The following is a 16182-nucleotide window of genomic DNA, read 5'->3' as shown; positions in this document are numbered from 1 at the left end:
GGTCCCAAATGAGAGAGAGGGACCCAGGAGCCAGCCACAGTGACCGCAGTTCCACGGGCAGGCTCAGTGAGTCTTGCTGGGGGAAGGGGAGTGTTCCATGGCCCAGTGCCCACCTGGCCAGCGATGCAGGAAGGCTAGATGGCAAACATTGGTTCCTGCCTTGTACCCATGACCTTGTCAGGGCAGCTGTATCTCCATAAAGCGACCATGGGCCCAGATGTTGAACATTAAAAAAAGTATGATTAAAAATAAAAATAGGGCCAGGCGTGGTGGCTCACGCTTGTAATCCTGGCACTCTGGCAGGCCGAGGCGGGAGGATCGCTCGAGGTCAGGAGTTCGAGACCAGCCTGAGCAAGAGCGAGACCCCCGTCTCTACTAAAAATAGAAAGAAATGATCTGGCCAACTAAAAAATATATATATATATAATAATTAGCCGGGCATGGTGGCGCATGCCTGTAGTCCCAGCTACTCGGGAGGCTGAGGCAGAAGGATTGCTTAAGCCCAGGAGCTTGAGGTTGCTGTGAGCTAGGCTGACACCACAGCACTCTAGCCTGGGCAACAAAGCAAGATTCTGTCTCAAAAAATAAAAATAAAAATAAAAATAAGTATGATGAGTGAAGGTGCTAACTGTGCTTCCACCATGCGCAAGGACCATGTCTGCCGGAGCCTTGTACCTGTCCCCATCTGTAGGGAACAGTGTGCCCTCCAGGAGAAGTAAACAACCTGCGTGGCAGGCTGGCCCAGCCAAATCCTTTTTTGCTCGTCCATGTTAAGGGCAACTACTCAATGTTTGAGCACATGGAACAAAACGGTCTCTGATAAATACGGCTACCCTCCACCTATCCCAACACTCCAGACTAAGGCGAGCAAGCACAAGTGTCTCCTTTATCCTAAAACAGCTCCTTCAGAGGCATCATACAGGGATGCGCTGTGAGCCAGGAGTCCCTGAATCCCTAGGTGTCACTGGGGCCCTCCTCTGTGGGCCAGACTGCCTGGCGCTGCAGTGGCTACGTACCTCGTCCAGGATCTGGGCGCTGAAGCCAACCTGCGCCAGCTGGTAGTGAAGGGCGTCTCCAACTGTGCCTGGAAGCCAAGAAGCCTGGTGAGACATCCGGTGGGCCGAGGTGAAGGGAGAGACCAAGTTGGGGAAGGGTCGAGCTTGTCCTCACCCCCAGAGGGAAAGACGCTTGGGGTAATGGGAAAGCACCAGGCCAAGTAGAGACCCGGGTTCTCCTTCAGCAACCACTGGCTGAGTAGACTTGGGCAGTTTACTCCCTCTTCCTGGCCTCAGTTTACTCATCTGTGAGTTCCTGGGAGAAGGAACTATGCCCCAGTCACCCGTGTTTCTCCAGCACCAGTTCAGTCCATCGGAGCTTTGGAAGTGAGTGAGGGCGGCTATAGTGTTGCGCAGGGAGATGAGGGAAGTTGCTCAGGATGCCACATGCAGGTCGCACGGAGGGGGAGCCTGGGCACAGGGCTCAAGCCTCCTGCTGGATGCTGAGGGGGCTGCCGCAGGGTGGCCTGGCCCCCGGAGCCCTCACCTTCCATGCGAATGATGTTGTGCTGCAGTTTGCTCAGGAGCCCATCCAGCGCCGTGTAGTTGGTCACCTTGAAAGCGTGGGTCTCATCAGGGTCCGAGGCGATCAGCTTCAGTTCCCTGTCAGTCTTAACGTTCCTAAACGCAGCTCCCACCTGCACAGAGGCCCTGGGTCAGTGGGTCGGCACTGTGGGGGCTGGCTGCCTTCCTCAAGCTCTGAGGGCTCGCCAGGCCCAGGGAGAGAGCCAAGCCCCTCCTCCTGGCCTTCTGGACCCTCCGTGGCCTGACTCCTGCCTTCCTCCTTCCTTCCCCATTCCCTGTTCTCCTACATACACCCTGGGAAGAACTCCAGTTGTACCAAACTACATGTGTTTTCCTGAACATGCCAGGCTCCTTCTCATCTCTGCATGTGCTGTTCCCTCTGCCTGCAGAGCTCTAGCCAACCCCCACGGCCCAGGCCAGCTACTCCTGTTTGCCTCCTGGGGCTCGGCCCAGCACCCCTCCTGCAGGGTCCCCCCCCACCATGATGTCCTTCCTGTGGGCACTCCCAGCACTATGTGGTGAGCAAGCTGTGACCACCAGTGGGAAATGAGCCCTCTGTGGGTGGCAGGGGGAGCAGAGCAGGCGAGCATGTAGGGAGAGAGGAGTGTTTGTGATCAGAGCAGGGTCTGGGTAAACTGCTTACAGAAGCCCCTCTGGAGAACCCTGGCTGCCCCCACCCCAGCTGTGCAGGGTCAGGAGGTGCCTCCCAGCTCCCAGCTCTTACCCCAATGGCAAAGCGCTCAACACCCTGCATCTTGGGGGAGTTGATGACAGTTGTGAGGTTGAGGGTGTCCCCAAATATGTCACCATCAGTGAGCACCACCATGACTTTGGATGCATTTTTCCTGGAGCCACCACTTGGTGTGAAGATGTTGTCTCTAAGCAGGGGAGAGTGAAGGAAGAGAACTTTGCCAGAGGGATGGCTGAGCTCTGGGGTAGGATTTATTCACTGACCTATATCAGAATTGGGGAGGATTCTCGACCCTCCCAAAAGGCCCAAAGAAGGGTGGTGATGCCCCTTGTGCCACACGGCGAGGAGAGCTGCTGGATGGCACTTAGTCTACTCCCTATGTGTTGAGGGGGGGATAGTAATGATATTAAAATGACGGCCAATACTTACATAGCACTTATTATGTGCCAGGCACTATTGTAAACACTGTATATATTTTAACCCATCTAATCCTCAGAAGATCTCTGAGGCAAGTACTATTACTATTCTCATTTTAGAAGTGAGGAAAGTGAAGCACAGAGAAGTTAGGGAACTTGCCCAGGGTCACACAGATACAAACTAGAGCTGGGAACTGAACCCAGGCAGCCAGTCCACTGAGCACTCTGTGCTCTACTGCCTCTCACAAAGGAGGTCTTTGGAAGAATTTCTGGAGGACAGTCCTGGGGTGTCATTCCCTACATTCCCTCTCTGCCAGGGAAAATCTGGAACCCCGATCCCCCCTCACAGTTCTGTCCAGCCACTTTTCCCAGGCACAATGCCACGGAGACTCTGGGCACAGCCCCCAGTCGGCACCCAGCAGACACTCAGGCAATCCTGCTGCCCTCACACTCACAAGACGTGCTGCATGGCTGAGGCAGTCCTGGTGACGTTCTGCACTTGAACGATGTTCTGGACTTTGGCAAGGGAGGCCATCACATCCCGACTGTCCCGAAGGTCAAACTCAGTCTGGATCACTGCCCCGTACTGCACCAGGGCGAAGCTGCACTGGAGGGGAGGGGCCCAGGTGGGGGAGGAGGTGGGCAGAGGTGCAATGCCAAGGCCACCCTTGCCCCTGGGATGGCTCCCCCTGGAAGCAGCAGGAGAATCCACCCATTCCACCTTATCCCTGGGCAGAAGGAGATACTAAGGCAGAATGAATTCTCTAAGCAAGTAGGGGTGGAGAAGGGTGAGACACTAAGGGCCCCCAGTGAATCACAGACTTCTCCTGACTCCCTGTGTGGTCCCCTCCATACTACTGTGGGATTGGCCACGTGACTTGCTTTGACCAATGGACATCAGTAAATGTGACGTAATTTGAGACTTGAAAAGTGTTTTCATGCATTGGGTCTTGCCCTCTTGGAATGTTGCTGCCATGAAGAGGCTGGGCTGGCCTGCTGGAGACACATGGCCCAGACAAATGAGTGAGGACATCTTAGGCCATCGAGCCCCAGTCAAGCAACTAGATGCCTGCAGCTGCAGGGTAACTCCAGGCAAGACCAACAGAAGAACCGCCAGCTGAGCTCAGCCCAAACATATGACTCACAGAGTTGTGAGCAAATAAAATGGTTGTTTTGAGGTAACGTGTTACACAGCAATAGATACGTGATAAATTACATGAAGCCAGTTCTTAGGGAACTCACCTCAAAACACTTGTCATAGAAGTTCCTCATCATGTTGGAGATGAAGTCTTTGGCTCTCTGGAAGTCTTGGGAATCAATGCTTCCTGAGCCATCCAGGATAATGGCAATCTCAGTGCCTGGCCAAGACAACAAGCAGGTCAGGAGCAGGCATGGGATTTAGGGCAGGCGTGAGGGCAGCATGTCCTGCCCTGTAGGGCACAGGCCCCCACTCAATCCCTGAGGGCTCAGCTCAGGGAAGAAGTTAGGGAAGCTTCCAAGAGTGAAGCTAGTGTCTCAGAGGCAAAGAGAGAGCTGAACCTGCTCAGGCTCTGACTTGCTGTATTGACACTCCCATCACTCCCACTCTCTGGGCCTCAGTTTCCCCATCTGTAAGATAGAGGAGGCAGAGCTGGGACTGGACAGGCCTGTAGAATCCAGCCACTGTTCCCCCGCCATCTCTCAGGCTGAGGCTCCTCTCAGCCCTAGAGGCTTCCAGGTTGGGGGTTGGCTCTGACAGGCTCTGGGAGCAACCCAGATCTGCCTCTTCTCACCAGCTTCATCTTCCTCCTCTTCTTCCTCCTCCTCTTTTTCCTCCTCCAGAGCCCGGCGCTGCCTGGCTGTGTTCTCGTGCTCTCCCATGCTGCCTCCTTTGCTCCTGTAGCAGTCTCCAGTGTCCACATGTGCACCCGGATCCAGGAGACTTTCTGTATAACACGCATGGAAGAGCTCAGAGTCAGAAAGCCTCCATATTCACCTTAGGCTGCTCACACTTAGCTCTGCCCTGCTGCCTTTCACATGGGGCCTGTGTCCCTCTGCATCTTCCATGGGCTGGTGCCTCTCCTTAGAGACTCAAGGGACTCTCTTTAGAGCTTTCCAAGGCCAGTGAGTGTCCAGTCCTTACCAAGGTCGAGGAAGTCGGCCTGTGCCCGGGGACGGAGGTCAGGGTCCAGTAGGCTACAGGTGCCTGTGAGTTCTGAGCTGAGGCTGTGGGGCCGCCGGGCTGGCACTTGAATGCATACCTGGGGAGAGGGGAAGGAAGGGAGGGTGTAGGCAGGCTGGGTCACCCCCATGTTCCTTAGCCACAGCCCCACTATCACACCCACCCCAGAACTCAGTGGCTCAACCTGGCAGGCGACACAGGGGGTAGCTCACTCCTTGCCAGGGGCGGGAGTCAGGGCTGGGGTCAAAGCTGAAGTCAGCCCCTGGGTGGGTGTGCCGGGTCACGTGGACTACCTGGTCAGCCCTGGCATCAGCACAGGCAGTCAGAGCAGCATTCAGCCCCGGGGTTAGCACCAGGGAGACAGCTGGGCTCAGCCCCGGGAATAACATACCAGTTAGAACTGGTATCAATGCCAGGGTCAACCACGGGTTAGCCCCAGCCTCCCTGAGACCCCCTGTCCTCCCGCCCATGCACACTCACCAGAACACCTTGGTGGTTCCGGACAACTGTCACTCCCCAGTGCCTTCCCTTTGGGATGTGGACATGCTCTGAAACAGTTAAACCCAGGTAAGGAGGGAGGCATGCTGGGAGGCCACCCCAGAGCCAAGGTTAGAGGGCACAGGGCCACCTTGGTCTGAGCCCCATGAGGAACTGTGGTCATTCAGAGCAGCTTCTAGAAAGCTGGAGCAAGGAGGCTTCCAAGGACAGGCCTGCACACAACCTGGGCAAAGTGCCTGTCCCTACGGCTCATCTATTGACTCAGTCGTCTACTGACTCATCTATTGAGCCCAGCCCATGACCCATGGTGGGGGGACCTGGTGCTTTTCCTCAGAGGGCTCCTAGTCTGGTGGGGGGTGGGTAGAGAAGCGCCGGCTGGTGGGTGTGCACAGCGCCAGGGGAGAGTGCAAGATGCTGCAAGACTGACTCTGGGGACCAAGGAACCTCCAGCCTCAGAGACCCACCCAGGGGGATCTGCCTGCCTCACACCTCAGGGGAAAAAGTGCTAGCTCCTTCCTCTGCCTTCTGACTCTGGGCCTCAGGATACCGTCTTATTTTTGAGTCACAGACTCACTCAGTGCCCCTGCTGGGCTGTGCACTCGTCTGGGCAGAGATTGACTCTCTTCAACTCAGTGCCTCTCACGGAGACAAGGATTCTACTTCTACAGCCAAGTGGCTGGCAGTAAATATGAGACTTGAGTTGGACTGGGTGGGACGGGCAGAGTTTGGTTAATGAATGAATCGGGTCATGCATTCATTCAAACGGCATTTATGGAGTGCCTAACATACGCCAGGGGCCATGCTAGACACTACGATGGCCACCCTTAGACTGGAACAAGTGGGGCTGAATTCCGTTGAGGTGTGATGAGTTGTATTGGGGTGGATTAGGGTTTGGAATCTGCCACCAACACTAGAGGTGTGACCTTTGTCATACCGGCAACCAAAAGACTTTACTACTCTGAACTGTAGCTTCCTCTCCGGTAAATGGTGGTTTTGAGGATTAAAAGTGAATGAAGCTCTTTGCAGAGTGCCAGGAACATGGTGAATACTCAATACATTTTAGGTACCATTTCTGTTGCTAGGACTGCATCAGGAAAGGTGGGCTGGCGATGAGGGCTGGGTTGGGATGGGACTGGGCACTGGGAGGGAAGGCTTGGTATTAAAGCCTAGGAGCGGATGGGCTGGATTAGGTGGGGTTGGTGTTGGAATGATTTGGATTGAGTGGGATTCCTAGCAAGGGGGTCCTGGGGAGCATTCCCTGGAGCTGGGGCTGACTTACCTACAGGTTGGCAAAGGATTTCATCATGGCTGAGGGAACATTGATGCAGAGGCTTTGATGTCCTCTTGGTTCTAGGGCTGGTGACCAGGAGCCTGAGTGGCAGGGTAGACAGCAAAGCTGAGCTGGCTGGCCATCCCCTTCTCCTCCCTGCCTGCCCAGGCACAGGCTTCCCATTCCAGGCCCACAGGCCCACAGGCTCCCTGTCCGGCAGGCTGTGCAGAAGGCCCAGACCTGGGAAAGGCAGGCAGATTCCCAGCTCGGCACTGCCGACTCCGCATTACAGGGAAGACACTTGCTCAGCCTCCACTTCTGCACAGCTCCAGACAGGAAAGGGTTAAAGCAACCCCTCTCTGCCGACAGAGATGGGGGTGATAGTGGTGGAGAATAAAGACTCTGTTCTCCTGTGGGGGTAGGGGTGGGGGAACCAGGAAGCCACCAGCAGCAGCGCTGGCTCTGTTGGGGGCAGTGCTGGCTTCACTGGCGACAGTAGTTCCCTAGAAGAGCACACTGGTGCCCCTGCTATGGGTCAGACAGAACTGGGGGTTGCAGGGTGGGTGCCTCAGGAGATGTGATTCCTGACTGCACACTTCTTGTCCCCCACCCCACGCCCAGACCAGGGAGACAGCAGAGTCCGGTGTCAGCCTAAACATTCTCACCGTCTGTGCTGCCCAGGGAGCGCTGGGCTGCCCTGAGACCGAGAGTGAGCGCTGGGGTTGGAAGTAGGGGCCGGTGGGGAAGGGGACCCGAGGCTTGGTGGGAACCGTGAACGAAGCCCAAGGTCTCTGTGCTGCGGGCAGTAGGAAGCCACAGAGGACTTTATAAAGGGGAAGCACAGGATTAGTGTCTGCTCTGCAAAGGTCATGATGTGGCTGCGGCGAGGCGGGGGCCAGACGAGAGAGCACAGGGTGGGGGGCAGCATGAGGCACTGGCTCCACTTCCTCAACTCCCATCACTCTACCGTTTTTAAAATTATGAAACATATTCACATATCTGCGTGGTTTACAGGATGATAACAAAGCCTACACCTGTGCTTGTGCACCCACCCACCCCAGCTGAACCCACCCCAAGCTGACTTCCGCCCTCTGATTCAGCTCTTGTCAAGGTCACCCGTGGTCCCCACATTGCCAAATCCAATGGACTCCTTCTGCCCTCATCTTTCTCAACCTCTCAGCAGCCCTGAACATAGTGACCATCTCCTCCTTGAAACTTTCTTCTGAACGTACTTCCCCTGCTCTCTCCTCACTCCTCCTCAGACTCCTTTGCTGTCTGGCTTTTAAATGCCACCAGAGTCCTGGGGATTGTCCTTGTCTTCCTTGCCAGCACACTCTCCCTAGTGACCCCTTCCAGGTCAATACACCTGTGGATGCTGAAATCCCACCTTTACCTCTGCAACCCCGGCACCCCTCCCCCAGCCCTTAGACCAGCGCGGCTGTAGCAAGCAGAATAATGGCCCCCGGAGAAGTCCACGTCCCAATCCCCAGCACTGTGAATATGTCATCTCTTATGGCAAAAGGGGCTTTTAGATGGGGTTAAATTAAGGCTTTTGAGATGGGGAGATTATCTGGGAGTATGTGGATGGGTCTAATGTTAGCATAAAAGGCCTTAAGAGGGAAGTATCACAAATCTTTCTCAAAGTCAGAGACAAGTAAAAAATAACAAACAAACAAACAAAAGATTTGAAGATGCTGTGCTTCAGGCTTAAAGCTGGAGAAAGGTGCCACAAGCCAAGGAACGCAGACAGCCTCTAGAAGCTGAAAAAGGCAAAAAAAAAAAAAAAGAAAAGAAAAGAAAAAGAAAAAAGAAACACCCCAGATTCTCCCCTACAGCTTCCAGAAGGAATACAACCCCACTGACACCTTGATTTAGGTCAGTAGGGCCTGTTTCAGACCTCTGACCTCCAGAACTGTAAGATAATAAATTTGTGTTGTCGAAAGCCACTCAGTTTGTGGTATCTTGTTATAGCAGTGACAGGAAACTAACGCAATAACCAACTGCCCCTGTCTAATAGGCTTCTCAGACTGAGAACATCTAAAACCGAACCCGTGGTCTTGTCCTCCGAGCCTGCTCCTTCTCATCTTCCCCACGGCCACAAATGGCTCCGCCAACCCCTGAGTTCCAAAGCCCGAGGCCTGGGGAACATCCTTGCTTTGTCTTTCCACGCATCCCCTACATCTACTCCAACAGCCAACCTTGTTGGTTCTTTCTCCAAATTTTATCTAGGGAGGATCTCCTCTCTCCGTTCTCCCTGCCCCCACCCTGGCCGCCACCATCTTGCTGGTCTATGGTAATAGCCTCGTGTTATTTTTGTGGGGTTTATTTGGTTTTTAATTTACTCATGAGATTTACACCTTGTCTTTCCCATCAGTGGTGGCCTCAGTCCCTGGGACAGCCAGTCGCCAGCACTTTCCTGCTTCAGGCCCTCCAGCGTGCTGTTCCCTCCGCCTGGAACCCTCCCCTCCCACTCTTATTCTCCTCCCTGCACCTCACTCAACTGTCACCGCCTGGGAAACGCTTTCTCTAACCAGCCCCGCCTCACAACCCAGTTACTCTGCTTCGTGTTGCCCTGTTTTATTTCCTTCTCAGAACGTGTCACCATCTGATCCTATCTTGTTTACTTGTTTACTGGCTCATTATGCATCTCCCCCACTAGACAGCAAGTTCCCTGTGTCCTTCTTGTTCACCGTGTTATTCCCAGAGCCTGGAACAGTGCGGCACAGAGCAGGGACTCAGTGAGTATTTGTTGAATGGCTACTGAATGACAGCACAGGCAACAGTGGAGGGGACTGACTGGGACAGGGCTGAGGGGCAGAGGGCTGGTGCAGCTGAGATCTGCTCCTGGGTGCAGGCTGTGCAGCTGAGCCCCCAAATGAGGTCACATCCTCAGCAGCCCTGCCTCTCTCCCCAGACCCCTCCCCAGCCTGAGCCTCAGCCCTGGGCCCAGCACTCCGGTCCCTGCTCCCCCACAAAGGGTGGGCTCAGGACTGGGCTCCACCCCAGGCCCCGTCTTGGGGTAGGTGCAGGCCTGGAGCAGCCTCTGCCCAAGCTGTTTCCTGCCTGCACCTGCCACCTCCTTCTCCTGCGGAACAATCATCCCAACACCAGCTCCTCAGGAAGCCTTCCCAAAGGAGGGTGCAACTCCATCCCCGCCCCAGGCCCTCTAGGCAGCCCTGACTATTGGGTCCCGAACCCAGACTGTGAGCTCCCAAGAGACCACCAGGTACAGCTGTGCAGGTTGGGCACTGCAGATCCCCAAGACTGCCAGTCACATTACAGTCATGCAATTACATGGCCTGCGCTGTCTCTGCTCCCCACCCCTTTTGCCCCCCACAGCTGGTGGTCTCTAGGTTTGTTGACTGTGAGCTGACAACCAACTAAACACTGACCAGCTGTGACAGAGTACAGGCCATCAGCCGACAGCCCCAGAGGCCCTCTTACCCCCGGGGCTGGCCCCAGCACCCCTTCACCTGTCCTCCGCCTGTCCCTGTTCTCAGAGTCCATTCCCAGGTCTCCCAGCTTCTGTATGTCCCACCCACACACCCTGCAGCGGCCAAAGCCCATGATGCTGCCAGCCCTGGTGTGTTATATCTTAGGGAGAAAGAGGGTGAAGGAGTGAGAGGGACATGTCATTCTCAGAGGGGAGCCGAGCCCCTTCCTCTCTCTCTGGCCCACAGCGGCCAGCCAGCGCACTTCCTGCCTCCGCCACGGTGGGCTCAGCCTCATCACCCACACGGCAGGAACCCAGAAGTGCCTCCCACCACATCCTCCTCCCAGCACGTTCAAACCCGTGAGCCCCCTCTCTGCCTCAGCAGGTGTTCAGGGAGGTTTCCGTGAGCCGAGCCGGGCTGTCCCCACACCCGTTGGTGGGCCCAGAGCCCTCCATCCAGGGGCTTCAGACCCCTCATGCACCTTGGGCTTAGGCTTCTGGGGGAGGGGACACTGCAGTCTGTGGGGCCTGGAGCTGGGGCGGGATCCACTGGGGTATAGGGAGCAGGGACTGGGAAGGAGACGTCACAGATAATTCAGACTGAAACGTGCTCGTGCGCGGCAAGTAGTTTGGAAAACTGAAGGCTGAGCCAACACATAACCCAGGACTCAGCAGTTCCACTCCTGGGCGCGTGCCCCAGAGAAAGAAGTGCGCACAGCGGTGCCATTCATCACAGCCTGAGGAAACTGCCCAGGCGCCCGTCACCAGTTCTGGTCACAGTGGCGATCTCTGGCAACGAGAAGGAGCATTACTGCCTGAGGCAGCACCGTGGATGAAGTTCACAGACCTTCTGCTGAGTGAGAGGAGCCCGACGCAACAGAGCACGCACTGTGCGCCTCTCAGGGACGACAGCCAGAGGGAGGTTCCTCGTGGCAGGCGACGTGTCTGGATGGGAGCAGGGGACTCAGAGGGGCTTCTGTGAGGCTGCCAACGGCCTCTCCATCTGGATGCTGCTCACACGGGGGTTCCCTGTGTGGACGGTCACCCGGCCACACGCTTATGTCTGGGCATTTTTCTGTGTGGCGTATGTTAACAAAATTTTACCAAAACAAAGCACAACAAACATTGACTTGTAATTCATCTTTCTGTAGCCAAAAGCTCCCTGACAACTTCGCCACCCCTCCCTGCTTCAAACCCTTCTGGCTCCTCCAGATTCTCGGCGCGGGGGTGACAAGCACCACCTGCCTCCCGCAGTTTATTTTTCATCACGCTCAGCGTTAGCCACGCGACACTCTCTCGGTTCCCTGACCTCGGTTCCCAGGCTGGCCTCCGGGCTTTCGACCAAGCTGTTCTCTCTGCTGGGACTTCCCTTTCCCACCCCTTCTCATGCTAACTCCCACTCACCCCTGAGTTCTAGAGTGATGTTGAAGAACATACCCACCTCCACGTCCCCCCAGTACCCTGGACGTCCCCTATCAGAGCTGTCATCACTCTGTCATTGTCTGACTTGTGTGTTTCCCTGACGAGCCCAGGAGCTCCACGAGGGCAGTGACCACGTCTCCTTCACCCTCTTATTCCCCGAACATTGCCCGGCACTGAGTAGATCCTGCATAAGCACTTCCTGAATGAATGAACAAACGAATCGGCCCTGCCCGTACCACTTAAATCTAATGGTGACTAGACTTTTCACCGTAGAGATGAGGAAACGAGGCCAGGGGTGGTGGCTCATGCCTGCAATCCTAGCACTCTGGGAGGCCGAGGAGGGAGGATCATTTGAGGTCAGGAGTTCAAGACTAGCCTGAACAAAAAAAAGTGAGACCCCCAACTCTACTAAAAATAGAAAAACTAGCCGGGCATGGTGGTGCATGCCTGTAGTCCCAGCTGCTCGGGAGGCTGAGGCAGGAGGATCGCTTGAGCCCAGGAGTTCGAGGTTGCTGTGAGCTAGGCTGACACCACTGCACTCTAGCCCAGGCAACAGAGTGAGACTCTCTCTCTCTCAAAAAAAAAAAAAAAAAAAGACAAAGCAAAACAACAACAACAAAAACAAACAAACAAAAAACCAGATGACGAAACCAGGGTCCAGAAAGGGGTCTCTGATGATGTAGGAAAAATTAAACTCAGTTTCTCCTATACTCTCACAACGCACAATACTTCTGTGACCGCAGGTATGAGGGGGTTTTCCCCACACACCAAGCACGTAGTCTTCAGCTGCCAACACCAGCGAGGCGTCCTCTAGTTCAATGCAATTCTGACACTGTCTGCCTGGAGGTAGCCTCAGACCCCACTGGTTGAGGGCTCAGTCCCACAAGACTGTCCCCCACTTCTGATGCCAACTGCAAGCCCCAGGTAGTTTTACCTGTGCTCCTGACCGACCAGCTGTATACCAAGGTTCCCACGACCCCCTTCTTGGGTTTGATTAATTTGCTAGAGTGGCTCCCAGAACCCAGGGAAATACTTACTTATGCTTACTGGTTTCTTACTAAGAATATTACAAAGGAAGAGATGCATAAGGCAAAGTATGGCAGAGAAATCTTCCACATTCTCTCTGCACCACCCTTCGGGAACCTCCACCTGTTCTGCTGTCCAAAGCTCTCCAAACCCTGTCCTTTTGTGTTTCTATGGAGGCTTCATTACATAGGCACGATTGATTAAATCATTAGCTATTGGTGATGCACTTAACCTTCAGCCCCTCTCCCCTCCCTGCCCCGACCCTCTAATCCTGCCTGGGTCTTCCCAGTGACCAGCCCCCATCCTTAGGCTGCCAGCCAGCAGTCAACTCATCAGCATACAAAAAGACATTTATTACTTTGGAGATGCCAAGAATTTCAGGAGTTATATACCAGGAAATAGGACCAAGTACATATTTTGAGACCAAACATATTTATTTGTGATATTGTGAAATATATACTTGGTCTTAAAATACCAAATATGTATTTCACAGTATCACAGGGTCCAAGCCTGCTTGGCTGGAGGGATCATGGCCCAAGTCTCAGGGCCTATGAGGCTGCCGCAGAAGCCACCACTGCCCACCCATCCTCCACCAAGCAGGGCTTCTGCTCTGCTCAGGGGGAACCCTGAGTGCCCACCTGGCTCTGTCCCAAAACCTGTGTGGCCCCTGAGCTTGCTCACATGTGCTGCGTGTGAAGGAAGTCCTGGACCATGCGGGGACCAGAAGCAAAGCAGTGGGGTGGGGTGGGGACACAACCAGCCTGGGGCTGGGCCCAGTGGCAGAGCAAGCACAGAAAAAGCCCTATGACCACTGGGAAAAACAGGGGGCAATGGGAGGAATGATAGCTTTAGATTATAACAGGTGAAAGAGACACAGCAATATGCATGAACTTTGACCAGATCCTGGCTTTAAAACAACACGGCTCTAAAAGTCATTTTAAATCCACAAGAGAAATTGAAATGAGTCTCGGATGAGCCTTCACTTCAGAGCATCTCCTAACTAAAGACGAGCTCCCACGTCAGCGCGCCACCACGATCACCACCGGATAGAATGTGTGTTTCACTCATTTGTGTCATCTACCTCCCCTGGCCAACACGGAAGCTCCCTGAGCCCAGGGACTGTTGCTTGTAGCCTGCTCACAGCCGCATCTGCAGGGCCTGGCACAGGGCAGGTGCTCCATCAGTATTCGCTGAGCGAATGATCATTGTATATATAATTCAACAACTTGCCCTTTTCACCTCACAGTATGTTTCAAGATTGATCCAGGTTAAAAACCATTGCGCTATTTTCATTCATTTGACCTGCTTTTAGTATTGCGTTGAATGATTCACACCTTATTTTTCCTATTTTCTTAACGGTGCATAATATCTTCAGACTTTCACTATTCCAAGCAATGCGACAATGAAGATTTTTACACGCGTCTGAGCATTTCTCTAGAGGTGGTGTCTGGGAGTGGAATTGCTGAGTCAAAGGCCACGTGCATCCTCGGCTTTACCAGATATGGCAACGTTGCACTCCAAGGTGGTGACGGCGACTTACACCCCCACACACTCCCGCTTCACCACATCCTTACCAGCACTGTGTGGTCCGAGTCTACATTTTTTGCCTGTCTAATGGGTGGGTACAGATGGTATTTGTAAAATATAAGGTAATGTATATTGAGCACTATCTTGGCCAGAAACTGTGCTTTTACGTGCATTATCTCAGTCTTTGCAACAAGCCTGCGAGGCAGGTGAGTCACCACCCTCATGGTAGAAAGGAGAAACTGAGGCTCAGGGTTGGGCGCCTTGCGGAGGTTGCGCAGCAAATACGGAGTGAAGCTATCATTGAACCACGACCACCAGAGCAGCCTGACTCTTAACCACTGCTCTCTGGTGCCTCATATTTTCAATTTTTTCTTTGTTATTTTTGTGTCCAAATTTTCTACATTGAGCATGTGTTATTTTTGTAAGAGGCAAAACTTTATTTAAAATAATTTTTAAGTCCCCCCTCCCCCCAGGCAGTGGGGCGGGGACAGAGCCAGTGAGGGGAGGGGCCCAGGGCTCTGTGGACGCCGCAGACTGGCCTGCTGCTCACAGCCGCTCACGCCGTCTCTCTTTCTCCTGCCTGCCCTTCTGAAGGAGCAAGGAGCTCTCCCCAGGCTGTGGGGTGGCGTGCCCAGGCCCTCTCCAGGGCCATCTCAGGCCCCCGGAAGCCCCCTCGGTCCTCAGGCCTCCTGCCAGCAGGGCCCCACTCACCAGGTCCGGCTGGTGCTGGGGTCTCGGTGCAGAAGGGAGCTGAGCACAAAAGGTGCTCCCTTGGGTGTGACCCAGGGCCGGGACTCGTCCACGTTGAAGGCCACCACGGGGGCCAGGCCTGTGGGGAAAAGAGGAACATTTGATGAAAGAGGCCTTTTACTGCCATTATTCCATCAAACCCTGCGGTGTCGTTAACCTGTCCTATAGCTGAGAAAAGTGAGACTCTGCAAGGATCTTATAGGCCTGGACACAAGTGTAACTGATCCAGAGCCTCTCATGCTCCTGCTAAACCAAGCTGTGCCGACACCTGAGCCCCCTCGTCCGGGAGGCTTTCCCGGGCTCTCCCACCTCCTCACACCTCCTACTGTCACTTTCTGTACCTGTCGCATAGCCCATGCTCATCACTGTGTCTCGTACCAAAGTTGGAGTTGACCATGAGCCTCAGAGAGGACTGGCAAACATCCCATCCCTGTACCCCCTGCAAGTGACCCAAAAGAAAACACATGTCCTCAAAAATACCTGTGGCTCAAGTTGACTGATGAGGAGCCAGGGAAAAAAATGTCTGCAGCTTTATTCAAAACAGCTCCAAACTGGAAATAGCCCAAATGCCCATCAGTGGGAGAATGGATAAACTAACTGCGGTGTAGTCATAACAGAATACTACTCAGGGGGGAAAAAATGAGCAACTGACACACAGAGCAACAGGGTGAGTCTCAAAAATCATTATGCTGACCAAAAGGCTTCCAAAAAGGGTATCTACTGTATGATTCCATTTAGATGATGTTCTAGAACCAGTAAAAGTAATCTATTATTGCTTGGGGGATGTGAATTAACCAGCAAGGGACTAGAAGGAACTTTCTGGGGTTAAGGAAATACCCTATGTCTTGATAGGAGTTTGGATTACAAAGGTGTGGGCATTTGTCAAAACACACTGAATGATCCACTTAGAATTTGTGTATTTCAGTCAGGAGTGGTGGATCACGCCTGTAATCTTAGTGCTCTGGGAGGCCAAGGTGGGAGGATCCCTTAAGGTCAGAAGTTCGACACCATCCTGAGCAAGAGCAAGATCCCATCTCTACAAAAAAATAGAAAAACTAGCCGGGTGTAGTGGTATGTGCCTGTAGTCCCAGCTACTTGGGAGGCTGAGGCAGGAGGATCGCTTGAGAACCAGGAGTTTGAGGTTGCAGAGAGCTATGATGACACCACTGCACTGTACTTGGGGTGACAAAGAAGATTCTGTCTCAAGAAAAAAAAAAATTATGCATTTCATTGTACGTAAATGTTACCTTAAAAAAAATCATAAACAAATTTTAAACCCTAGTTGATATGTGTATGCTGAAATGTTTAGGGTCGAAATATACTGACGCCTACTTTGATATGAATCAAAAGATAAGATGGTTTGATGGATGGATGGATAGTTGTGATAAAGCAAATATTAAAAAATGTT

At 53.6% G+C, this 16182-nt stretch overlaps 1 protein-coding gene across 1 annotated transcript in view; it reads right to left on the bottom strand.

Annotated features, from left to right (window-relative positions):
* ITGAE (integrin subunit alpha E) overlaps nt 1-15131 on the bottom strand; it is a 45271-nt gene extending 30140 nt beyond the window's left edge. Inside the window, exons 1-11 of the mRNA XM_069483106.1 lie at nt 15116-15131; nt 14736-14853; nt 6626-6717; nt 5329-5396; nt 4810-4927; nt 4460-4612; nt 3930-4045; nt 3143-3294; nt 2305-2458; nt 1543-1693; nt 1017-1084 (exon numbers count right to left, since the gene is read on the bottom strand). Coding sequence (XP_069339207.1) covers nt 1017-1084; nt 1543-1693; nt 2305-2458; nt 3143-3294; nt 3930-4045; nt 4460-4612; nt 4810-4927; nt 5329-5396; nt 6626-6717; nt 14736-14853; nt 15116-15131 — 1206 coding nt within the window. The remainder of the gene's footprint in view (nt 1-1016; nt 1085-1542; nt 1694-2304; nt 2459-3142; nt 3295-3929; nt 4046-4459; nt 4613-4809; nt 4928-5328; nt 5397-6625; nt 6718-14735; nt 14854-15115) is intronic.
* Between the last annotated feature and the right edge of the window lie 1051 nt (nt 15132-16182).

The sequence above is a fragment of the Eulemur rufifrons genome, chromosome 9, assembly GCF_041146395.1.
Source record: "Eulemur rufifrons isolate Redbay chromosome 9, OSU_ERuf_1, whole genome shotgun sequence".
Taxonomy (NCBI): Eukaryota; Metazoa; Chordata; class Mammalia; order Primates; family Lemuridae; genus Eulemur; species Eulemur rufifrons.
This window is presented reverse-complemented; position numbering and strand designations above follow the sequence as displayed.